This window comes from Bombina bombina, chromosome 6 (assembly GCF_027579735.1).
Source record: "Bombina bombina isolate aBomBom1 chromosome 6, aBomBom1.pri, whole genome shotgun sequence".
Classification (NCBI taxonomy): domain Eukaryota; kingdom Metazoa; phylum Chordata; class Amphibia; order Anura; family Bombinatoridae; genus Bombina; species Bombina bombina.
In genome coordinates this window covers 599,261,318-599,287,093 of record NC_069504.1, presented here as the reverse complement: position 1 = coordinate 599,287,093, position 25,776 = coordinate 599,261,318, and the positions used below count along the sequence as shown (strand labels likewise).

General features: G+C 41.3%; 1 protein-coding gene across 1 annotated transcript in view; it reads right to left on the bottom strand.

Annotated features, from left to right (window-relative positions):
* Window positions 1–25,776, bottom strand: part of PCSK6 (proprotein convertase subtilisin/kexin type 6) — a 742,641-nt gene that overhangs the window by 36,812 nt on the left and 680,053 nt on the right. Inside the window, exon 18 of the mRNA XM_053717589.1 lies at window positions 6,299–6,402. Coding sequence (XP_053573564.1) covers window positions 6,299–6,402 — 104 coding nt within the window. The remainder of the gene's footprint in view (window positions 1–6,298; window positions 6,403–25,776) is intronic.

The window sequence follows — 25,776 nt, the reverse complement described above, 5'->3', positions numbered from 1 at the left end:
ATTCTGAAAACTTGACGCTTGTATCAGAATGACGTCTAGGTACGGAGCCACCACTATGCCTCGTGGTCTTAGTACCGCCAGAAGTGAGCCCAAAACCTTCGTAAAAATTCTCGGGGCCGTGGCTAACCCGAAGGGAAGAGCCACAAACTGGTAATGCCTGTCTAGAAAGGCAAACCTTAGGTACCGATAATGATCTTTGTGAATCGGTATGTGAAGGTAAGCATCCTTTAAGTCCACTGTGGTCATATATTGACCCTCTTGGATCATGGGTAGGATGGTTCGAATGGTTTCCATCTTGAACTATGGTACCCTTAGGAATTTGTTTAAGATCTTTAAGTCCAATATTGGTCTGAAGGTTCCCTCTTTTTTGGGAACCACAAATAGATTTGAGTAAAATCCTTGTCCCTGTTCCGATCGCGGAACTGAGTGGATCACTCCCATGATTAAGAGGTCTTGTACACATTGTAGAAATGCCTCTCTCTTTACTAGGTTTGTTGATAACCTCGAAAGATGGAACCTCCCTTGTGGAGGAGAGGTTTTGAAATCCAGAAGGTATCCCTGAGATATAATCTTCAACTTCCAGGGATCCTGCACATCTCTTGCCCAAGCCTGGGCGAAGAGAGAAAATCTGCCCCCCACTAAATCCGTCTCCAGATAGGGGGCCCTGTCTTCATGCTGTCTTAGGGGCGGGAGTAGGCTTTCTGGCCTGCTTGCCCTTGTTCCATGACTGGTTGCCTTTCCAACCCTGTCTGCAACGAGCAGTAGTTCCTTCCTGTTTTGGAGCGGAGGAAGTTGATGCTGCTCCTGCCTTGAAGTTACGAAAGGCACGAAAATTAGACTGTTTGGCCTTTGGTTTGGCCCTGTCCTGAGGAAGGGCGTGGCCCTTACCGCCCGTAATGTCAGCAATAATTTCCTTCAAGCCGGGCCCGAATAAGGTCTGCCCTTTGAAAGGAATGTTAAGTAGCTTAGACTTGGAAGTTACATCCGCTGACCAGGATTTAAGCCAGAGCGCTCTGCGCGCCTGTATGGCTAATCCGGAATTTTTAGCCGTAAGTTTGGTTAGATGTACTACGGCATCTGAAACAAACGCATTAGCTTGCTTAAGGGTTCTAACTTTGCTCAAAGCCTCATCCAATGGCTCTGTGCGAATCGCCTCTTCCAGAGACTCAAACCAGAATGCCGCTGCAGCCGTGACAGGCGCAATGCATGCAAGAGGCTGCAATATAAAACCCTGTTGAACAAACATTTTCTTAAGATAACCCTCTAATTTTTTATCCATTGGATCTGAGAAAGCACAGCTATCCTCCACCGGGATAGTGGTATGCTTGGCTAAAGTAGAAACTGCTCCCTCCACCTTAGGGACAGTCTGCCATAAGTCTCGTGTGGTGGCGTCTATAGGAAACATTTTTCTAAATATCGGGGGAGGGGAAAAAGGCACACCGGGTCTATCCCACTCCTTACTAATAATTTCTGTAAGTCTTTTTGGTATAGGAAAGACGTCAGTACACACCGGTACCTCATAGTATCTATCCAACCTACACAATTTCTCTGGAATTGCCACCGTGTCGCAATCATTCAGAGCCGCTAATACCTCCCCTAGTAACACACGAAGGTTCTCAAGCTTAAATTTAAAATTTGAAATTTCTGAATCCGGTCTCCCCGGATCAGAACCGTCACCGACAGAATGAAGCTCACCGTCCTCATGTTCTGCAAATTGTGACGCAGTATCAGACATGGCTCTCGTGTCATCAGCGCGCTCTGTCCTTAACCCAGAGCTATCGCGCTTGCCCCTTAATTCGGGCATATTATATAATACTTCTTTCATAACATTAGCCATATCATGTAAAGTGATTTGTAAGGGCCTAGATGTACTTGGCGTCTCAATCCTACGCATCTCCCGAGCGGGAGACGCAGGTACTGACACGTGAGGAGAGTTAGGCGGCATAACTTCCCCCTCGTTGTCTGGTGATAGTTTCTCTATCGGTACAGATTGACTTTTATTCAAAGCAATATCAATACAATTGGTACACATTGTTCTATTGGGCTCCACATTGGGCTTTTGAACATGATGAACAAACGGTTTCCTCTGAATCAGACATGTTTAAACAGACTTAGCAATGAAACTAGCAAGCTTGGAAATCACTTTCAATAAGTTTACAAGCAATATAAAAAACGCTGCAGCGCTTCAAAAATACAGATATAATTAAACAATTCTTAACAAGAAGTGTATTATTAGCAGAGGATTGCACCCATTAGCAAAAGGATGATTAACCCCTCAATACCCAAAACGGATAAAACGGATATCAATTAAGATTTAACGCTTTTAATCACAGTCAAGCACACTGTCACAGATCTGCTGTGACTGATTACCTCCCTCAAAAATGAATTTTGCAGACCCCTGAGCTCTCTAGAGACGTCCTGGATCAAGGAGGAAGAAGCAGGAAGACTGTGCTAGAATTCTAACTGCGCAACAAGGAGCTAAAACAAGGTCCCTTCCACTCCTATCACAACAGTGGGAGCCCTGATATAACGGTTTCCATGCAGAAAATATATGTTAGCCATGTGGAAAAAAAATCATGCCCAAAGAGATTTATCACCAAAGTACCTCACAAAAACGAATAACATGCCAGTAAACATTTTATTAAAAAACAACATTTTCCAATGTCATGCAAAGTTATCACTAAGCCTGCTACCAGTCGCTACCACTGCAGATAAGGCTTAAGTATTATTTCAGTTTTAACAGTATTTTCTCAGTCAAATTCTAGTCCCTAGAAAATAACTCGACTGCGCATACATTTATCAGCCTGATACCAGTCACTACTACTGCATTTAAGGCTGTACTTACATCATACGGTAACAGCAGTATTTTCTTAGTCAATTCCATTCCCAGAAAATAATGTACTGCACATACCTCATTTGCGGAGGACCCCGCATGCTATTCCCAGTTTCTGAAGTTACCCCACTCCTCAGAATGTCGAGAACAGCCAGTGGATCTTAGTTACGCCTGCTAAGATCATAGAAAAAAACGCAGGCAGTTTCTTCTTCCAAATACTGCCTGAGATAGAAAAACAGCACACTCCGGTGCCATTTAAAATAACAAACTTTTGATTGAAGAATAGTTAAGTAAAAACTCCAGCTCCTCTCGCGACCTCCTTCTTTGTTGAGGGTTGCAAGAGAATGACTGGATATGACATGTGAGGGGAGGAGCTATATAGCAGCTCTGCTTGGGTGATCCTCTTGCAACTTCCTGTTGGGAAGGAGAATATATCCCATAAGTAATGGATGACCCGTGGACTGAACACACTTAACAAGAGAAAGAATCTCCAAGGCATGAGATATACCATGGAACACAGTGAAGACAGTCATCATTAAGTGAAGAAAATATGGTGCAACAGTGACATTACCAAGAACTGGATGTCCCTCCAAAATTGATGAAAAGACGAGAAGAAAACTGTTCTGGGAGGCTGCAAGGAGGCCTAGAGCAACATTAAAGGAGCTGCAGGAATATCTGGCAAGTACTGGCTGTGTGGTACATGTGACAACAATCGCCCGTATTCTTCATATGTCTGGGCTATGGGGTAGAGTGGCAAGACGGAAGCCTTTTCTTACAAAAAAAACATCCAAGCCCAGCTAAATTTTGCAAAAACACATCTGAAGTTTCCCAAAAGCATGTTGCAAAAGGTGTTCTGGTCTGATGAAACCAAAGTTGAACTTTTTGGCCATAATTCCAAAAGATATGTTTGGCGCAAAAACACTGCATATCACCAAAAGAACACCATACCCACAGTAAAGCATGGTGGTGTCAGCATCATGCTTTGGGGCTGTTTTTCTTCAGCTGGAACTGGGGCCTTAAACAAGGTAGAGGGAATTATGAACAGTTCCAAATACCAGACAATATTGGCACAAAACCTTCAGGCTTCTGCTAGAAAGCTTAATATGAAGAGGAACTTCATCTTTCAGCATGACAACGACCCAAAGCATACATCCAAATCAACAAAGGAATGGCTTCACCAGAAGAAGATTAAAGTTTTGGGATGGCCCAGTCAGAGCCCAGACCTGAATCCAATTCAAAATCTGTGGGGTGATCTGAAGAGGGCTGTGCACAGGAGATGCCTTCACATTCTGACAGATTTAGAGTGTTTTTGCAAAAAAGGGTGGGCAAATCTTGCCAAGTCATGATGTGCCATGCTGAAAAACTCATACCCAAAAAGACTGAGTGCTGTAATAAAATCAAAAGGTGCTTCAATAAAGTATTAGTTTAAAGGGACAGTAAACACCAGAATTTTTTCTGTTTAAAAAAGGTAGATAATCCCTTTATTACCCATTCCCCAATTTTGCATAACCAACAGTTATAATAATATACTTTTTAGCTCTGTGATTACCTTGTATCTATGCCTCTGCAAACTGCCCCCTTATTTCAGTTCTTTTGACAGACATGCATTTTTAGCCAATCAGTGCTGACTCCTAGGAGCTTCACAGGCCTGAGCTCAATGTTATCTATATGAAACACATGAACTAACACCCTCTAGTGGTGAAAATCTGTCAAAATGCTTTCCGATTAGAGGCAGTCTTCAAGGTCTAAGAAATTAGCACATGAACCTCCTAGATTTAGCTTTCAACTAAGAATACAAAGAGAACAAAGCAAAATTGGTAATAAAAGTAAATTGGAAAGTTTTTTAAAATTACATGCCCTATTTAAATCATAAAAAAATTTTTGGACTTTACTGTCCCTTTAAGGGTGTTCACACTTATGCAACCATATTATTTTAGTTTTTTTATTTACCTTTACCTAAAAGATTTCAGTTTGTTTTTCAATTGAGTTGTACAGTTTATAGGTCACATTAAAGGTGGAAAAAGTTCTGAAATGATTTATCTTTGTCTCATTTTTTTACATCACAGAAACCTGACATTTTAACAGGGGTGTGTAGACTTTTGTATCCACTGTATACATATACATACAGCAAGTATCCCACATCACTGGTGATTAATCACACCGTTTGTAAACAGAGTGCATGGCTAATTAACATAACCACGCCCATAGTCACAAGAAAACCGTCACTGTTCATACATTCTACCGCAGTCAGTTCAAGCACCAGCAAAGTAGCATCCAGGAACTTTCATTTACTTCTAAATTAAAAACAACAACAACCGCATTTATAGTTAGATTCTACTCTCCATCTAACATTTTATGAACTTCTAATTTTAAAAGCTAAAAACACCTACCCTTTGGAAACTATATCCGCTTCATATCTATTGCAGTATGGTAGAAATTTAATACACACATATATATATATATATATATATATAACAAAATATAACAAGGAACAGTGCGTTCAGGAAAAATCCCCCTCGGTTTCTTCTTAAGGGTATATATAAGAATCCTTCAGAGCAGGGTATACAGTCCCAACTATTTGTATATAAAGGACAAACAGTTAGTATGCTTGTAATGTCCACAACACTGGATACCAAAAAAGTTCCTGTATAAGGCAGTCCGCTTCAGCCTAAGTGTCAGGGGTGTTAGGGATATAAGTATGTAGAAACAGTCAAAGGATGCCGTTGGTACTTACCCTCCACTGGTCTGGTGGGGTGCCTGGGCACGCTGCTGTACTTCCTCTCGGATAGGCGATGAGACCCTTCCCGGGGGGGGGTGCAGTATGCGTGTCCTTCTTGGCATTCAAAGATATCCGGCTTCATAGAATGTATTTCCTAGTGCGTCACCCCTGACGTTGATAGGCTCATGTAAGTAACCGGTCACAGAGGGGCGGAGTATATGCCCGGGATCCAAGTTGGGACGGCAGCAAAAGAGCAGCAATGCAGAGCGGTATGCCCAACCGCTAATAGACAAGCTAATAAGGAAAAAATGCGCTGGCTCGAAAGTAGAAATGCTGGATAATAAAAGGTTTATTTGCAGTCCAAAATCAGTAACAAATGAATCAGGTCACAGTCAGGAATGCCTGACGCATTTCGCGCATGCGCTTCATCGGAGGCCTCATTTCTACTTTTGAGCCAGTGCATTTTTTCCTTAGTATGTATGTATGTATATATATATATATATATATATATATATATATATATATGTGTGTATCTTGTATTATTTAAGGCTCTAATACATTATGCTCTCAGCGGGGATTACGTTTGTTTGCATGTAATAGTGCAATAAGAAAATGCTCAAAACACATGAGAACATATTATTGATCTTGATTTACAGGCTTAATTTGCTTTTAGTTCTCTAAAGCATATGATTAAACTGTAATTTAATTTTAGTTATATACAATTAATGTACAGAACAACTTCTTACCTGTACATGAGTGGCATGTTGCATGGCACTTCTCACATCTCATCAAGGCTGTATTGTAGAAGGTTGCCTGCTCACACTCTGGTACACACAGAGACCCTAAAAGGCTAAACACACAATGTAACCAGATTTTTATTCAGTACTTTAAAGGGCAGTGTACTTTTTATCCCCTTTAATTTGTTCCCAATTATCCAATTATCCATTTTTTCCAGCTGGGGTGCTATAAAATTACCGAATTTGCTCGATTATAAGACGACCCTGAATATAAGATGATCCCCCAAATGTGGATATTTTTTTAAAAACCCCAAAAGACCTTTATTATAAGATGACCCGCCACCCCCCCCCCCAAAAAAAAAAGAACACACCGTTTTTGCCATAAAACATTGTTTTATCTGTGCAACATAAGTGCAATAAGATAGTTTTATTATTACTTAAATGCACATTAATTACATCTTTGAATAGAAAGATATTTAGAATATACATGTATTAGAAAAAATGCTTTGAGTAAAAGTTATCACTGTTTTAGGACTAGATTTATTAAGCCCCTACGGCAGCAAGTTCTCTTAAGAACTTGCTTGCCAGGATTTATCAAGCAGCGGTCAAAAGACCGCTGCTTCCCTAACATCTACGCCACCTGTATTGTGGCGAAATTCAATCTCCTCGGTCGAGTTCGACCGAGAAGATTGACAGCTCCTGCCCGCGCGTGATTGGCTGTGCGCGGGATTGAACGCGAGCGCAAAATTGCGCTCGTGTGCAATGTTAATTACCTGCGGGTAATTTCGCCCTGCCACAGGCGAGCTGAGGCGTACAGGGGCGCCACTGTACGCCTCAGCGTTGATAAATCTAGCCCTTAGTGTTAACATTTTTCTCTGCATGTAAAGCATAGCTAGATATTCTCAGTGCGCCTACATTTTAAATAATGTAGCTGCTCAGATCATCACTGGGGCTTGTATCATGTCAGCAATTAACAAATTGAGTCATTACTAGATGGTACAAGCACCTTAGGCAAGTGCTGTGCTTAAAATGCTGGTGCACGGTGCATACTTAAATACACTTTTGAAACAGCTATAGCAGTGATTTTTAACCTTTTTTTTGCCGTGGCACACTTTTTTACATTAAAAAATCCTGTGGCACACCACCATCCCAAAATTTAAAAAAAATCACACATTGTAGCCTAATACAGCATATATATATACACATACACACAAACACACACATACTGTATGTATTGTGCTGTTATGCCATGCCTCCTACAAACTACCCCTGCACTGGGAGTAAAAAACAAGCAAAGTTTAAAAATATGTCACACTGTTGTCAGTCTGCCGTGGCACACCTGAGGATCTCTCATGGCACACTAGTGTGCCACGGCACACTGGTTGAAAAACACTGAGCTATAGCAATTATTAGAACCATTTCTGCTAATGCATGTATATTACAAAATTGCTTCTGTTCAATACCGAAATGCACCCATGTGGTTTTCAATTTTGGCTGAAATATCCCTTTAACTAAGCATTATGCTGCATTTCTCCTCTTGCATCTATGAAAATTCACAGTTCCCTTTGCCTCACAAATAGCCACCTTTGTCTCTTCACCTTCACCCTCTTAATCGTAATTCGGAACCCTTCTCTCTGGTGCACCCACAGCTAAGCTGCTCCCCCTCATCATGAATTCCATTAAGCTGTCACCTCACATTTACTGGTATTACCTGGTAGCTAATCTGCAGCTAGAATGATCCAGCTCACTAAAGGACAAATCATGTCACTCACTGTAGTTACATGGCAGTCACATGGCTTCTGCCTGTGATGTGACCTATTTTGTCAGTTCTTTAGCCTTTAAACCTATAATGTTTAATCAGCAATATACAGAAAACTTGAAAGGGTATCATTAATTACATAAAGGATTAATGGCACACACTCTACTCTTCAGTGACTCCATGCAAACCATATTAAAACCTCCCCAATTCACTCTACACACAAATACACACACACAATTCTATAAGTTTGTTTATAATTGAAATTTTTCCAAACGATCTACTGCAGTTAGATTAGATTCTGCATGGTTTTGTTGGCAAACGTGACACTACACTCAGAACTTGAAAGGCATCCAAACACCAAATAGAAAGCTGGTCCTATTCAAAGGGACACTTGATTCTAGCAAAAACTCACATCCAGGGAACACCAAAACAAACCACAGCCCAAGGGACTTAAGAGGTAAGCAGAAAATTAGCGTAGCAAACAGTAATACGTTCTACACATACCGTGTGTGCAACAGGTCAAAGTAAGGACAGACCTATATTTTGGGGATCTAGTTTTTTTCTTCAACAACATAATATCCCTATTCTTTGTAAAATATTATAGAATGGTTTGACACCATATGACTTTCCATCAGTAAAATTAAAGAGACATGGGGGCATATTTATCAATATGCGAGCGGACATGGTACAAAGTACCCCCCCATATTCAATCGGGTTGATTTCTGTCCCCAGCCTCAGAGCAGGCGGACAAGTTATGGAGCAGCGGCCTTTAGACCGCTGCCTCATAACTTCTGATTCCGGCGAGACATACGGAGCTTGATAAATATGCCCCATGATATTCACATTTCAGTTTTGAATATAATCACTTTTGTAATATACTTGTGATTAGTACAAATGCTTCTAGTAATTAAAGGGTCATTAAACACTAAATACACGCTAGATAGAATGATGCATTCAAAGAAAAGATTAGTCCAGTGATGTGCAGTCACTAGAGGCAGTGCTTCACCTCTCATATGGGCAAAAATATATATTTTTTTTATTGGCTTTAAAAAAAAATAGTAATTTTTTCCCCCCAGCATTTTTTTTTCTCACAGCTACATGTTGTGCAATGGAGAGGCACAAGCAGGTCTGCCCACCATTACACAACATGCTGCGCCATCTACTGGATGCAAGTGGTTAAGATCATTGCATGGCCCATTAACTGCTTATTTGAGGCAGTCCTATTTGGGCTGAACCAATCCAGCAAGAGGCATTAGTAAGTGGAACATAGGGTTGGGGCTGGATGTTAAATCATATAAAACAAAACAAAAACGGAAAAAAACAACTTTCATATATTTTGTTGCTGTCCTGTGAACCTGCTAGCTTTGCTAAAGTGAAAAAGAGAGTTCTGTTCTTCCCCTCTAAGTGCAATGGAATGTGCCACTGTCACTTCCTGAATCCTTACAGAGCAGGAAAAGAGGCACAGAGAGCACTGCAGTGTTTCAGCCACATCTTATTAAAGTAAGATTTTACTGAAAGGGATTCTGTTAGTGAAAATTATAATTTAATGAATGTGGTTTAGTGTTTTTTTACTCTTTTACAGCAGGGTCGTTTTTGTATTTTGTTTACTCAAACTTTACACCCACTAACTTAGCAGCTTGCCTCTGTACTTCACACTAAATTATAGACTCATTTTCTGAACTCTCTGTAGCTCTGCTGTTTTATTACTTTAAAATGCAGTGCCCCCCTTGTGTGTGTGTGTGTCTCTCTCTATCTATCCATCTCTCTCCTTATGTGTTGTTCTCCCCCATGGTCTCTTTCTCTCTCTCTGTCTCTCTTCCTCCCCCTCTGACTCTCATCCCTTATGTAATGAAAGAATCTGTAAGCATAATTTGCAGCATTAAAGTAAAAAGTATGTTTTAAACATATTTTAATGGGCATGGATTTCTAGATCTCATAATCAGAGCAAGCATTGTGTTATCTGGCAAGAGTTTCTGTTACAATCCTTTTAGACTAAAATCAGATGTTTACTAAGTTGACCAGTTTTCCAAGACACCATTTAAAGGGACATGAAACCCATATGAAACCCATATGCAAATTTAAATAACTTTCCAATTTACATCTAATATCTAATTTTCTTCAGTGTTTTGATGTCCTTTGTTGAAAATCATATCTAAATATGCTCAGTAGCTGCTGATTGGTGGCTGCACATAGATACCTCATGTGATTGGCTCACCCATGTGCATTGCTATTTCTTCAACAAAGGATATCTAAAGAATGAAGGCGTATCCTAGCCACTGCCTCACCAGCCTCTGACGTCACTGCACGTCACTGGATTAGTCCATGACTAACATGTAGATGTATTTTTTAAAGTTTCATTAGTTTAAAAAGTGACAAAATAAGTGTAAAGTTTTGGGGGCCCATTTATCAAAAGGCTTGCGGACCTGATCCGACACTGCGGATCAGGTCCGCAAGACCTCGCTAAATGCGGAGAGCAATACGCTCTCCGCATTTAACATTGCACCAGCAGCTCACAAGAGCTGCTGGTGCAACGCCGCCCCCTGCTGACTCGCGGCCAATCGGCCGCCAGCAGGGAGGTGTTCCTGTCCGCCTGCTCAGAGCAGGCAGACAGGGTTATGAAGCAGCGGTCTTTAGACCGCTGCTTCATAACTTGTGTTTCTGGCGAGTCTGAAGACTCGCCAGAAACACGGCCCTTCAAGCTCCATACGGAGCTTGATAAATGGGCCTGTTAGTGTCTATAAAACACTGGGAGCTGCCATGTTGTAACTTGTGTTACCTTCTCTGCTGTGGCCAATTTGGGTCAGTTATAAATAGGTCACTAGAGTGTGCAGCCAATGGTTGTGCTGGATTTAACCGTGTTCTGCACTTCCATTTCTAACAGGAACTGAAAAGCTTACAATTTCAGAATGGAATTACAGGCAAAGAGGACAAAATATATAATGAAAGTATATTGCAGAGTTTTTTTATTATATACAGTTTATCATTTTATATTACCATCTCAAAGTGTTTAATGTCCCTTTAAGCACTGTATTTGTTCAGAGAGCCAGCCATGGTGTGTATTGTGTCTAATGACTTAGTGCTCTATAAACCATTACTGTCTGAGCATGTGTAATGTTTGATTGCCGGCACACTGGGCATGCACAGCATATTAGAGATGTGAACTTGTTTTCGTACGGATGCAGTGTTAATGCTTATATTAGCGCTCTCCATAGCACAAGTATTGTAAGCTACAGGTGAACTTTTTACCTGTAGCTTTGTAACATTTCTAATTATTTTAACAAAAACTAATGTAAATGTTTAGTTCAAAACAAAACTAATACTGAATTTTCGTTAAATGAATATCGAATAGTGCAGCCATTTAATATTTGGGAAAATGAATTCCCCTGAATATTTGGAATGAAAATTTTGTCCAAAACTAACATTTCTTCGGTGCATATGTCTAGCATATGTACACTGGCCCTAAAACACAGTAGTAATTTAGTAGAACAAGCTTTGCTAATGCAAGTATACTGCAAAAAAAAATTCCATCTCAGATGCAAATGCAATATTGACCCCAATGTCCCTCCTAAAAAGGATATCAAAGCTCTTCTGCATAAAAATTCAAACTGATCATGTTCAATACAGAAGGTATCGTGCTCAGCTAAAAATAAAAAAAATAGTCTGAAAGTTAACTTAAACGAACCATACAAAAATGTATTGAAGACTAAGGACATTTATCCCAGCATGTTATTTTTGCATTACTAACACTAGCTTACTATTTGCAAGCTGCCAATCAGAACAAGACCTGTGAGCCAATAAGGTGCAATTGTTGCACAAATCCTCCATTCACAGGCTATTTACTGCAAAGGGAGGAAATGCTTGCAGAAGTTTAGCTATGTATTTAAAGGGATACTAAACCCAATTTTTTTCATTTGGGTTTAATGTCCCTTTAAGAGCTTAGCGGTTAGAAATTTGTGATTATTAACACCAAAAATGATTGAATAATGTAATCAATTAGAATATGTCCCGTTCTCTTAACACCCACTATTTTCAAATAATGAATTATTGTTTAAAGCAGTGCTTTTAAATGCTAAATTGCACTCGGTAAATAAAGTAGTATGAGACCGTACATTTTAAAAGCTTCAAGGGACTTGAAACCCAAAATTTTCTTACATGATTCAGATAGAGCATACAATTGTAAACAACTTTTCAGTGTTTTTGTATTATCAACATTTCCTTCATTCTCTTGGTATCCACATTTTCGAAGGAGCAGCAAGGCATTACTGGGAGCTAGCTCAACACATTTGTTAAGACAATTACAAGTGCCATATATGTGCTGCCACCAGTCAGCAGCTAACTCCCAGTAGTGCATTGCTGCTCCTGAGCCTACCTAGGTATGCTTTTCAGCAAAGGATATGAAAAGAACAAAATAAAATAGAAGTTGGGAGGTTGTTGAAAATTACATTTTCTATCTGAATCATGAAGGAACATGTAAGGGTTTCATATCCCTTTAACCCCTTGAGTGCTAACGACGGCTCTGAGCCGTCGCAGAGTTTCCCACTCTGGTGCCAACGACGGCTCAGAGCCGTCGCTAGCATTCTCCCACCTTGAGGTCGCTAGCACGCTCCCACCCGTCCCTGTCCGGCGATCGGGCCTGCATAGTGACAGGCATCGCCGGGGCTTCACGTTTTGCGCAGTGAAGTCTCGAGCAATTACGTGATGACGTCACCGCGCAACTTTATTAAAAATTTACAATACAAAGTATAGGGAAAGGGGGCATGCTGCTTAGACGCCTGTATCTCAGGCATCTAAGCAGCTACAGACCCCCAAGACCCACCGTTAGAAAGGTAATCACCTAACCTGATGGTGTAAGTCTTGGGGATCTGGGAAAAATTACCTTAGCACCCAGGTGGAAAAGTGCTTAGCACTCAAAGGGTTAAAAACCTGACTATACACATTAAAGGGGTTAAAATAAAAAAAAAAAGATCAAAACTGAAATGTTCATCAATGCATTTCAGTTTTAAATGGAAGTATGTTAGCAATATTCTCTCATTAGCAAGTGCATTAGTGCAGTGGCGTCACTAGGGTTGGTGTCACCCGGTGCGGTAAGTTATGGTGTCACCCCCCCAGAAAGCAGACACACACAAAAACACAGGCACACACACATACAAATACTCAGACACACTTAAAAACCTACTCCGATGCTCACACAAACACTCAGAAACACACTCAGACACACACATACAAAAAATATGTAAACTGCACTGCATTAACTATAAAGCTCATGCCTAGAGCTGCTCCCTGGCTCAGCAGAGCATCAAATGAAAGATAAACAGAGCACTCCACTGCTCCACATGTCTCTGAGCAGTGAGCACAGATAGGCAGGCAGGTTTAGGCTAGCAGCGCAACTTTGCAAGCCCCACGGCATGCCCACAACATTCATAGAGAAATTGGGCAGGGGAGAAGCAAAGTACAAACAAGCAAAAGCAGCCGGGAAAACTATTTGTTGAAATTGCAGCACTGGCTCAAGGGGCAAAAAAATTGTGTGTCTACAACTTCCCCAGTCCCACTAATGTTCACAAATGCTGGCCCCTCTAATAAAAAAATCTATGCATCTCAACATTGTATTTCTTTGAATTTCAATAAAAAAATTTTTTTTTGGTGTCACCCCCTGGAGGGTGTCACACAGGTGCGGCCCACACCCCCCGCACCCCCCTAGTGACGCCACTGTTCTAGTGAAAGTTTACTGCTTCAGTGGCATAAACTCATGCTGTGTGTGACTAGAGGATCAGTCTGAAATAAACTCATGCTGTGTGTGACTAGAGGATCAGTCCTATAATAAACTCATGCTGTGTGTGACTAGAGGATCAGTCTGTAATAAACTCATGCTGTGTGTGTGACTAGAGGATCAGCCTGTAATAAACTCATGCTGTGTGTGTGACTAGAGGATCAGCCCTGTAATAAACTCATTCTGTGTGTGTGACTAGAGGATCAGTCTGTAATAAACTCATGCTGTGTGTGACTAGAGGATCAGCCTGTAATAAACTCATGCTGTGTGTGACTAGAGGATCAGTCCTGTAATAAACTCATGCTGTGTGTGACTAGAGGATCAGTCCTATAATAAACTCATGCTGTGTGTGACTAGAGGATCAGTCTGTAATAAACTCATGCTGTGTGTGACTAGAGGATCAGCCCTGTAATAAACTCATGCTGTGTGTGACTAGAGGATCAGCCCTGTAATAAACTCATGCTGTGTGTGACTAGAGGATCAGCCCTGTAATAAACTCATGCTGTGTGTGACTAGAGGATCAGCCCTGTAATAAACTCATGCTGTGTGTGACTAGAGGATCAGTCTGAAATAAACTCATGCTGTGTGTGACTAGAGGATCAGTCTGTAATAAACTCATGCTGTGTGTGACTAGAGGATCAGTCTGTAATAAACTCATGCTGTGTGTGACTAGAGGATCAGTCTGTAATAAACTCAAGCTGTGTGTGACTAGAGGATCAGTCTGTAATAAACTCATGCTGTGTGTGACTAGAGGATCAGCCCTGTAATAAACTCATGCTGTGTGTGACTAGAGGATCAGTCTGAAATAAACTCATGCTGTGTGTGACTAGAGGATCAGTCTGAAATAAACTCATGCTGTGTGTGACTAGAGGATCAGTCTGTAATAAACTCATGCTGTGTGTGTGACTAGAGGATCAGCCTGTAATAAACTCATGCTGTGTGTGACTAGAGGATCAGCCTGTAATAAACTCATGCTGTGTGTGACTAGAGGATCAGTCTGTAATAAACTCATGCTGTGTGTGACTAGAGGATCAGTCTGTAATAAACTCATGCTGTGTGTGACTAGAGGATCAGTCTGTAATAAACTCATGCTGTGTGTGACTAGAGGATCAGTCTGTAATAAACTCATGCTGTGTGTGACTAGAGGATCAGTCTGTAATAAACTCATGCTGTGTGTGACTAGAGGATCAGCCTGTAATAAACTCATGCTGTGTGTGACTAGAGGATCAGCCTGTAATAAACTCATGCTGTGTGTGACTAGAGGATCAGTCTGTAATAAACTCATGCTGTGTGTGACTAGAGGATCAGTCTGTAATAAACTCATGCTGTGTGTGACTAGAGGATCAGTCTGTAATAAACTCATGCTGTGTGTGACTAGAGGATCAGTCTGTAATAAACTCATGCTGTGTGTGACTAGAGGATCAGTCTGTAATAAACTCATGCTGTGTGTGACTAGAGGATCAGCCTGTAATAAACTCATGCTGTGTGTGACTAGAGGATCAGCCTGTAATAAACTCATGCTGTGTGTGACTAGAGGATCAGTCTGTAATAAACTCATGCTGTGTGTGACTAGAGGATCAGTCCTATAATAAACTCATGCTGTGTGTGACTAGAGGATCAGTCTGTAATAAACTCATGCTGTGTGTGACTAGAGGATCAGTCTGTAATAAACTCATGCTGTGTGTGACTAGAGGATCAGTCTGAAATAAACTCATGCTGTGTGTGACTAGAGGATCAGTCTGTAATAAACTCATGCTGTGTGTGACTAGAGGATCAGTCTGTAATAAACTCATGCTGTGTGTGACTAGAGGATCAGTCCTGTAATATACTCATGCTGTGTGTGACTAGAGGATCAGTCTGTAATAAACTCATGCTGTGTGTGACTAGAGGATCAGTCTGTAATAAACTCATGCTGTGTGTGACTAGAGGATCAGTCCTGTAATATACTCATGCTGTGTGTGACTAGAGGATCAGTCTGTAATAAACTCATGCTGTGTGTGACTAGAGGATCAGCCCTGTAATAAACTCATGCTGTGTGTGACTAGAGGATCAGCCCTGTAATAAACTCATGCTGTGTGTGACTAGAGGATCAGTCTGTAATAAACTCATGCTGTGTGTGACTAGAGGATCAGTCTGTAATAAACTCATGCTGTGTGTGACTAGAGGATCAGCCCTGTAATAAACTCATGCTGTGTGTGACTAGAGGATCAGCCCTGTAATAAACTCATGCTGTGTGTGACTAGAGGATCAGCCTGTAATAAACTCATGCTGTGTGTGACTAGAGGATCAGTCTGTAATAAACTCATGCTGTGTGTGACTAGAGGATCAGTCTGTAATAAACCCATGCTGTGTGTGACTAGAGGATCAGTCTGTAATAAACTCATGCTGTGTGTGACTAGAGGATCAGTCCTGTAATAAACTCATGCTGTGTGTGACTAGAGGATCAGCCCTGTAATAAACTCATGCTGTGTGTGACTAGAGGATCAGCCCTGTAATAAACTCATGCTGTGTGTGTGACTAGAGGATCAGCCCTGTAATAAACTCATGCTGTGTGTGACTAGAGGATCAGTCCTGTAATAAACTCATGCTGTGTGTGACTAGAGGATCAGTCCTGTAATAAACTCATGCTGTGTGTGACTAGAGGATCAGTCTGTAATAAACTCATGCTGTGTGTGTGACTAGAGGATCAGCCCTGTAATAAACTCATGCTGTGTGTGACTAGAGGATCAGTCTGTAATAAACTCATGCTGTGTGTGACTAGAGGATCAGCCTGTAATAAACTCATGCTGTGTGTGACTAGAGGATCAGTCTGTAATAAACTCATGCTGTGTGTGACTAGAGGATCAGTCCTATAATAAACTCATGCTGTGTGTGACTAGAGGATCAGTCTGTAATAAACTCATGCTGTGTGTGACTAGAGGATCAGCCCTGTAATAAACTCATGCTGTGTGTGACTAGAGGATCAGTCTGTAATAAACTCATGCTGTGTGTGACTAGAGGATCAGCCCTGTAATAAACTCATGCTGTGTGTGACTAGAGGATCAGTCTGTAATAAACTCATGCTGTGTGTGTGACTAGAGGATCAGCCCTGTAATAAACTCATGCTGTGTGTGTGACTAGAGGATCAGCCCTGTAATAAACTCATGCTGTGTGTGACTAGAGGATCAGCCTGTAATAAACTCATGCTGTGTGTGACTAGAGGATCAGTCTGTAATAAACTCATGCTGTGTGTGACTAGAGGATCAGTCTGTAATAAACTCATGCTGTGCGTGACTAGAGGATCAGTCTGTAATAAACTCATGCTGTGTGTGACTAGAGGATCAGCCCTGTAATAAACTCATGCTGTTTGTGTGACTAGAGGATCAGCCTGTAATAAACTCATGCTGTGTGTGACTAGAGGATCAGCCCTGTAATAAACTCATGCTGTGTGTGACTAGAGGATCAGCCTGTAATAAACTCATGCTGTGTGTGACTAGAGGATCAGCCCTGTAATAAACTCATGCTGTGTGTGACTAGAGGATCAGTCTGTAATAAACTCATGCTGTGTGTGACTAGAGGATCAGCCTGTAATAAACTCATGCTGTGTGTGACTAGAGGATCAGTCTGTAATAAACTCATGCTGTGTGTGACTAGAGGATCAGCCCTCTAATAAACTCATGCTGTGTGTGACTAGAGGATCAGTCTGTAATAAACTCATGCTGTGCGTGACTAGAGGATCAGCCCTGTAATAAACTCATGCTGTGTGTGTGACTAGAGGATCAGCCCTGTAATAAACTCATGCTGTGTGTGACTAGAGGATCAGTCCTGTAATAAACTCATGCTGTGTGTGACTAGAGGATCAGTCTGTAATAAACTCATGCTGTGTGTGTGACTAGAGGATCAGCCCTGTAATAAACTCATGCTGTGTGTGACTAGAGGATCAGTCTGTAATAAACTCATGCTGTGTGTGACTAGAGGATCAGCCTGTAATAAACTCATGCTGTGTGTGACTAGAGGATCAGTCTGTAATAAACTCATGCTGTGTGTGACTAGAGGATCAGTCCTGTAATAAACTCATGCTGTGTGTGACTAGAGGATTATTATTATTATCATCAGTTATTTGTACAACGCCAACAGATTCCGCAGCGCTCAGACAAACTCAGGTTACTCATGTTTGAATTCGGTGCAGACAAAGTTCTCTTGAGAATCTATCCACCAAGCTTTGCAAAGAAAGGTAGCCGACCCTTTATGTCCACTGTCTGTATGTATCATTACGAGCTCACTTGAGTTTCTAATGTCGATCCTTTCTCTCACAAGAGAAGGGCCTGTCAATCACCCATAATTAAGATGTTTGGATGATTTCTATTCACCAGTTTAGAGGTGACGGAGATGGTAAGAAGCAGCGTTCATCCGACCACTGCTTCCTAAACTGTGGAAAGCACAGGCTTTGTGGCAGCACTCTCTTAATACATGGAGCCCATAGTCTGATAAGATAGATGGCAGTGGTGTGTATTGCATCAATGAAGACTTCATTTGTGTCATACAAGCCACTGCTGACTGAGATGTGTTGTTTGAATGTTGGCGTACTGGGCAGTCACAGCATATGTGCAACTAATTTTTAATAGAAGCGTTTTTGCTAATGGAAGTATATTCCAAAAATGCTTCTATTTAAAATTGAAACGCGACACATGGATGCTTTAATGTTGACCCCTCTATTTTTTAAAATGAACAAAGAGAAGCTGTAATGTCCCAATGAGCATTCACTTGTTCTAATCTATGCCTGTGTGTAAACATTTTTATTCCTCATAGCTTTGGCAAAAGCCCAGTGCAGCAGCTTTCATTTTGAATTACTCATAATTACTACTTCAAAACTGAAGAAAAGGAAGATTAATACAAAGAACCTGTGTATTGGCCCACACAATATTGAATATTTGGTCACTCCCCATGTAACCCCAAATGCATTCCTCAATTTATCCTCTCAGGATAAGATATTAAAAACATTCCTAGTTCAATTACAACAGACACTGAATATGAAGTTATCCAAGATAAGGGTTAAATATGTTAAACTAGCTACTGGTCCAAGATTTTCTTTTTTCCAGAAACAGAATCTGATTTAGGTTTAAACTATTAAGACTTCAGGAAAATTGAAAAGTTCATTGTGACATTTTGTCAGTGATTCTTTACAACACCCTATTTACGTGCTTATTTACATTTGCAAAATGAAATTATTTGTACATGCAGGAAAGCTGAAGGTTTTAATTTATTGGAAGTGAGAGAAAGACTACAGTCTTCCTTAAAACATCCCCTACATGTATGGGAGGGAATAAGTTTAGGCAGGGCGAAAAGCTCCAGAAATCAAAAGCACTAATGATTTAGTTGGATGTAAATCAGCTCTTCAACGTGTCACATCTCACAGGGCCACCAAAGCTAAAAATGAAACTGAACTCACCAGGGCAACAGATCTGTAAATACCAGGTAAATGGAAGGAAATGACAAACTGTCAGACAGCTTTCCATTTCTGGAAGGGCACCGGCACACACAAATGAGTGTTTTGCTACATTTAAATATCACCTCATTAATTACATAGTGCAATTGGTTGTTGCTCAGTATAAGATGTAGGACTAAACTTCTGACCTCCCCAATGAGGAGAGCCAGTAAAAAAAATATATATCTCAAGTTTTTGACATTAAAATCTCGGATCAGTATAAAGTTGCCAAGTCTCTAAAGGGAATATTGTCTGATTCTGGCAACAGAATAAATGTAAATGTTTGCTACTGAATTGCCCTTTAAAATGGAAATGCAACTCAGCAGCCGTTCCTTAATCCTTGTTGCAACTGTGAGAAGAAAAAAAAAGTTAAAATGATTTATACCTGGGTTTTTCTTTATTTTAAGTTTAGATCAATTCACCAGAAAAACTGCTCTGTGAGAAATACCATTCAGCTTTCCTTACAACTGCATGGTAGGGGGGAAAAGTGAACAACCACAATTTTGCTATACTATTTAAATATAATGTTTTTACAATAAAACCGCATTTTTAAAATTTAAAAATATTTTTTATTTTAAAATTCTTGCTGCAATGTTGCTAAGATAGTCTCACAATGAGGTATTTCAAAACGCCCCAGAAATTATCGTATTTATCCTACTGCATATGTCCAATCAAGATAGGCTTGCAAGGGAGCATGCACGCTATAGCGCAATTAAAGTATAAGTCCGAACCCTGACTGACACTACCAGGGCTGGTGTATAAGATGCGATTACCTATGCAGGACGCTTTAAATGTTGCTTTAGCAACCACTGTCAATCTGTGGATCTTTTATGAGCGAGCACTGAGGGACTGGATAGGGTTTTGTTTGACAGCTATCAGCCGGCGCTGGTTTGCAGAAGCTGTGCTTAGCTAGGTGCTGTCACTAATGCGCAGGCTCAGACTCCCATCTCTGTCGTACAACTGGAATGGTCATTGGGACTTGAATCTGATTTTCATGGGCATTGGAAGGGACATAACTTTGTAAGAAACATTAAACGTATAATGTTATTAAAAATATGAGTATATATTGGAAACATTTTATGCCCATCATAAACTATTCATTAAACATTTCATGAAAAACGATTAGCATGGCCCTTAAATCAGATCGACAGAGTGAGGAGGGGGGCTGTGTGAGAGGGAGAGGAGGGGGCTTGTAGGGTGAGGCGAGGGCTATGTGTGAGGAAGAGGGGGGCTTAGAGTGAGGAGGGGGCTGTGTGTGAGGCAGAGGGGGGGCTGAGAGAGTGAGGAGGGGGCTGTGTGAGAGAGTGAGGAGGGGGCTGTGTGAGAGAGTCAAGAGGGGGCTGAGTGAGAGAGTCAAGAGGGGGCTGAGTGAGAGAGTCAAGAGGGGGCTGAGTGAGAGAGTCAAGAGGGGGCTGAGTGAGAGAGTCAAGAGGGGGCTGAGTGAGAGAGTCAAGAGGGGGCTGAGTGAGAGAGTCAAGAGGGGGCTGAGTGAGAGAGTCAAGAGGGGGCTGAGTGAGAGAGTCAAGAGGGGGCTGAGTGAGAGAGTCAAGAGGGGGCTGAGTGAGAGAGTCAAGAGGGGGCTGAGTGAGAGAGTCAAGAGGGGGCTGAGTGAGAGAGTCAAGAGGGGGCTGAGAGAGTCAAGAGGGGGCTGAGAGAGTCAAGAGGGGGCTGAGAGAGTCAAGAGGGGGCTGAGACAGTCAAGAGGGGGCTGAGACAGTCAAGAGGGGGCTGAGAGAGTCAAGAGGGGGCTGAGACAGTCAAGAGGGGGCTGAGACAGTCAAGAGGGGGCTGAGACAGTCAAGAGGGGGCTGAGACAGTCAAGAGGGGGCTGAGACAGTCAAGAGGGGGCTGAGACAGTCAAGAGGGGGCTGAGACAGTCAAGAGGGGGCTGAGAGAGTGAGGAAGAGGCTGTGTGTGAGAGAGCGGGGTTGAGAGAGTCTGTAGAGGGCTGTGTGTGAGGGAGAGGGGGGCTGAAAGTCAGGAGGGGGCTGTGTGTGAGGGAGAGGGGGCTGTGTGTGAGAGAGAGGGGGGCTGAGAGTCAGGAGGGGGCTGTGTATGAGAGAGAAAGGGGGCTGAGGTCAGGAGGGGCTGTGTGTGAGGGAGAGGGGGACTTTGAGGGTGAGAACTGGATTGTGGAAGGTAGCTAACAGGAGTTGCATGGTTGTCAGGGGGGTTCAGAAGGTTAGAAGAGCAACGGGAGAGCTGAGACGGTAAGGAGTGGGCTGTGTTGTGACCTACCTAGTAGTACTAATTAGATAAATGTATAATGCAAGAATGTATAATAAATTAGCAGAGTGACCTAAGAACACAATTCTTGACATTGTACAAAATGTATTTTTTTTTATCAAGCTGTGAATAAATAAAAAACAAAATGTATGCTTACCTGATAAATTTCTCTCTTTTCTGATATGGAGAGTCCACAACGTCATCAATTACTAGTGGGAATATCACTACTGGTCAGCAGGAGGTGGCAAAGAGCACCACAGCAAAGCTGTTAAATGTCACTCCCCTACCCATAATCCCTAGTCATTCGACCGAAGGGAAATGCAAAAAGGAATAACACAAAGGTGTAGAGGTGCCTGAGGTTTAGTAAAAAAATAACGGTCTTAAATTAAGGGTGGGGTCGTGGACAGAAAAATGTATCATGTAAGCATAAATTTTGTTTTCTTTCCTAAGATATGGTGAATCCACAACGTCATCAATTACTAGTGGGAACCAATACCCAAGCTAGAGGACATAGATGACTAGGGAGGGAGAACAAGACAGGCAGACAAACAGAAGGCACCACCGCTTGAAGAAGCTCTCTCTCAAAAGAAGCCTCACCCGAGGCAAAATTATCAAATTTGGAACATTTGGAAAAAGTAAGCAGAGAGGACTAAGTTGCAGCCTTGCAAATCTGTTCCACAGAAGCTTCATTTTTGAAAGCCCAACAAGAGGAGACAACCCTAGAGGAATGGACTGTAATTCTCTCAGGAGGCTGCTGACCAACAGTCTCAAACAAAATGAATAATACTTCTCGACCAGCGAGAAAGAGAATTAGCAGTAGCTTTCTGACCCTTACGCTTTCCTGAGATACAAAAACAGGGCAGAAGACTGGCGAAAATCCTAAGTTGCCTGTAGGTAGTATTTTAGAGCACGCACAACATCCAAGTTGTGCAACCGACGTTCCTTATGAGAAGGATTGGGACAGAAAGGAGGAACAACAATTTCCTGATTAATTTTTCTATCCTATAGAGATAAATTTTAACTTAGTATGCAGGACCACCTTATCCACATGAAAAATAAGAATAGTGAATCACACTGCAAAGCCAAAAGCTCTGAAAAACTTCCAGCAGAAGAGAAAGCAATAGAAACAAAACCTTCCAAAATAACAACTTAATATCTATGGAATGTATTGGTTCAAACAGAGCCTGCTGCAAAAACGTAAGAACAAGGATAAGGCTCCAAAGAGGAGCAACATGTTTAAACACAGGCCTGACAAAAAGATTGAACATCTGGCACATACTCCAGACGCTTGTGCAACAAAATAGATAAAACATAATTTATGTAAGAACTTACCTGATAAATTCATTTCTTTCATATTAGCAAGAGTCCATGAGCTAGTGACGTATGGGATATACATTCCTACCAGGAGGGGCAAAGTTTCCCAAACCTCAAAATGCCTATAAATACACCCCTCACCACACCCACAATTCAGTTTAACGAATAGCCAAGAAGTGGGGTGATAAAGTGCGAAAGCATATAAAATAAGGAATTGGAATAATTGTGCTTTATACAAAAATCATAACCACCACAAAAAAAGGGCGGGCCTCATGGACTCTTGCTAATATGAAAGAAATGAATTTATCAGGTAAGTTCTTACATAAATTATGTTTTCTTTCATGTAATTAGCAAGAGTCCATGAGCTAGTGACGTATGGGATAATGATTACCCAAGATGTGGATCTTTCCACACAAGAGTCACTAGAGAGGGAGGGATAAAATAAAGACAGCCAATTCCTGCTGAAAATAATCCACACCCAAAATAAAGTTTAATGAAAAATATAAGCAGAAGATTCAAACTGAAACCGCTGCCTGAAGTACTTTTCTACCAAAAACTGCTTCAGAAGAAGAAAATACATCAAAATGGTAGAATTTAGTAAAAGTATGCAAAGAGGACCAAGTTGCTGCTTTGCAAATCTGATCAATCGAAGCTTCATTCCTAAACGCCCAGGAAGTAGAAACTGACCTAGTAGAATGAGCTGTAATCCTCTGAGGCGGAGTTTTACCCGACTCAACATAGGCAAGATGAATTAAAGATTTCAACCAAGATGCCAAAGAAATTGCAGAAGCTTTCTGGCCTTTTCTAGAACCGGAAAAGATAACAAATAAACTAGAAGTCTTTCGGAAAGACTTAGTAGCTTCAACATAATATTTCAAAGCTCTAACAACATCCAAAGAATGCAACGATTTCTCCTTAGAATTCTTAGGATTAGGACATAATGAAGGAACCACAATTTCTCTACTAATGTTGTTGGAATTCACAACTTTAGGTAAAAATTCAAAAGAAGTTCGCAACACCGCCTTATCCTGATGAAAAATCAGAAAAGGAGACTCACAAGAAAGAGCAGATAATTCAGAAACTCTTCTGGCAGAAGAGATTGCCAAAAGGAACAAAACTTACCAAGAAAGTAATTTAATGTCCAATGAATGCATAGGTTCAAACGGAGGAGCTTGAAGAGCCCTCAGAACCAAATTCAAACTCCAAGGAGGAGAAATTGACTTAATGACAGGTTTTATACGAACCAAAGCTTGTACAAAACAATGAATATCAGGAAGAATAGCAATCTTTCTGTGAAAAAGAACAGAAAGAGCAGAGATTTGTCCTTTCAAGGAACTTGCGGACAAACCCTTATCTAAACCATCCTGAAGAAACTGTAAAATTCTCGGTATTCTAAAAGAATGCCAAGAAAAATGATGAGAAAGACACCAAGAAATATAAGTCTTCCAGACTCTATAATATATCTCTCTAGATACAGATTTACGAGCCTGTAACATAGTATTAATCACAGAGTCAGAGAAACCTCTTTGACCAAGAATCAAGCGTTCAATCTCCATACCTTTAAATTTAAGGATTTCAGATCCTGATGGAAAAAAGGACCTTGCGACAGAAGGTCTGGTCTTAACGGAAGAGTCCACGGTTGGCAAGAGGCCATCCGGACAAGATCCGCATACCAAAACCTGTGAGGCCATGCCGGAGCTACCAGCAGAACAAATGAGCATTCCTTCAGAATCTTGGAGATTACTCTTGGAAGAAGAACTAGAGGCGGAAAGATATAGGCAGGATGATACTTCCAAGGAAGTGATAATGCATCCACTGCCTCCGCCTGAAGATCCCGGGATCTGGACAGATACCTGGGAAGTTTCTTGTTTAGATGAGACGCCATCAGATCTATTTCTGGAAGTTCCCACATTTGAACAATCTGAAGAAATACCTCTGGGTGAAGAGACCATTCGCCCGGATGCAACGTTTGGCGACTGAGATAATCCGCTTCCCAATTGTCTATACCTGGGATATGAACCGCAGAGATTAGACAGGAGCTGGATTCCGCCCAAACCAAAATTCGAGATACTTCTTTCATAGCCAGAGGACTGTGAGTCCCTCCTTGATGATTGATGTATGCCACAGTTGTGACATTGTCTGTCTGAAAACAAATGAACGATTCTCTCTTCAGAAGAGGCCAAAACTGAAGAGCTCTGAAAATTGCACGGAGTTCCAAAATATTGATCGGTAATCTCACCTCCTGAGATTCCCAAACTCCTTGTGCCGTCAGAGATCCCCACACAGCTCCCCAACCTGTGAGACTTGCATCTGTTGAAATTACAGTCCAGGTCGGAAGCACAAAAGAAGCCCCCTGAATTAAACGATGGTGATCTGTCCACCACGTTAGAGAGTGTCGTACAATCGGTTTTAAAGATATTAATTGAGATATCTTTGTGTAATCCTTGCACCATTGATTCAGCATACAGAGCTGAAGAGGTCGCATGTGAAAACGAGCAAAGGGGATCGCGTCCGATGCAGCAGTCATAAGACCTAGAATTTCCATGCATAAGGCTACCGAAGGGAATGATTGTGACTGAAGGTTTCGACAAGCTAAAATCAATTTTAGACGTCTCTTGTCTGTTAAAGACAGAGTCATGGACACTGAATCTATCTGGAAACCCAGAAAGGTCACCCTTGTCTGAGGAATCAAAGAACTTTTTGGTAAATTGATCCTCCAACCATGATCTTGAAGAAACAACACAAGTCGATTCGTATGAGATTCTGCTAAATGTAAAGACTGAGCAAGTACCAAGATATCGTCCAAATAAGGAAATACCACAATACCCTGTTCTCTGATTACAGACAGAAGGGCACCGAGAACCTTTGTAAAAATTCTTGGAGATGTAGCTAGGGCAAACTGCAGAGCCACAAACTGGTAATGCTTGTCCAGAAAAGAGAATCTCAGGAACTGATAA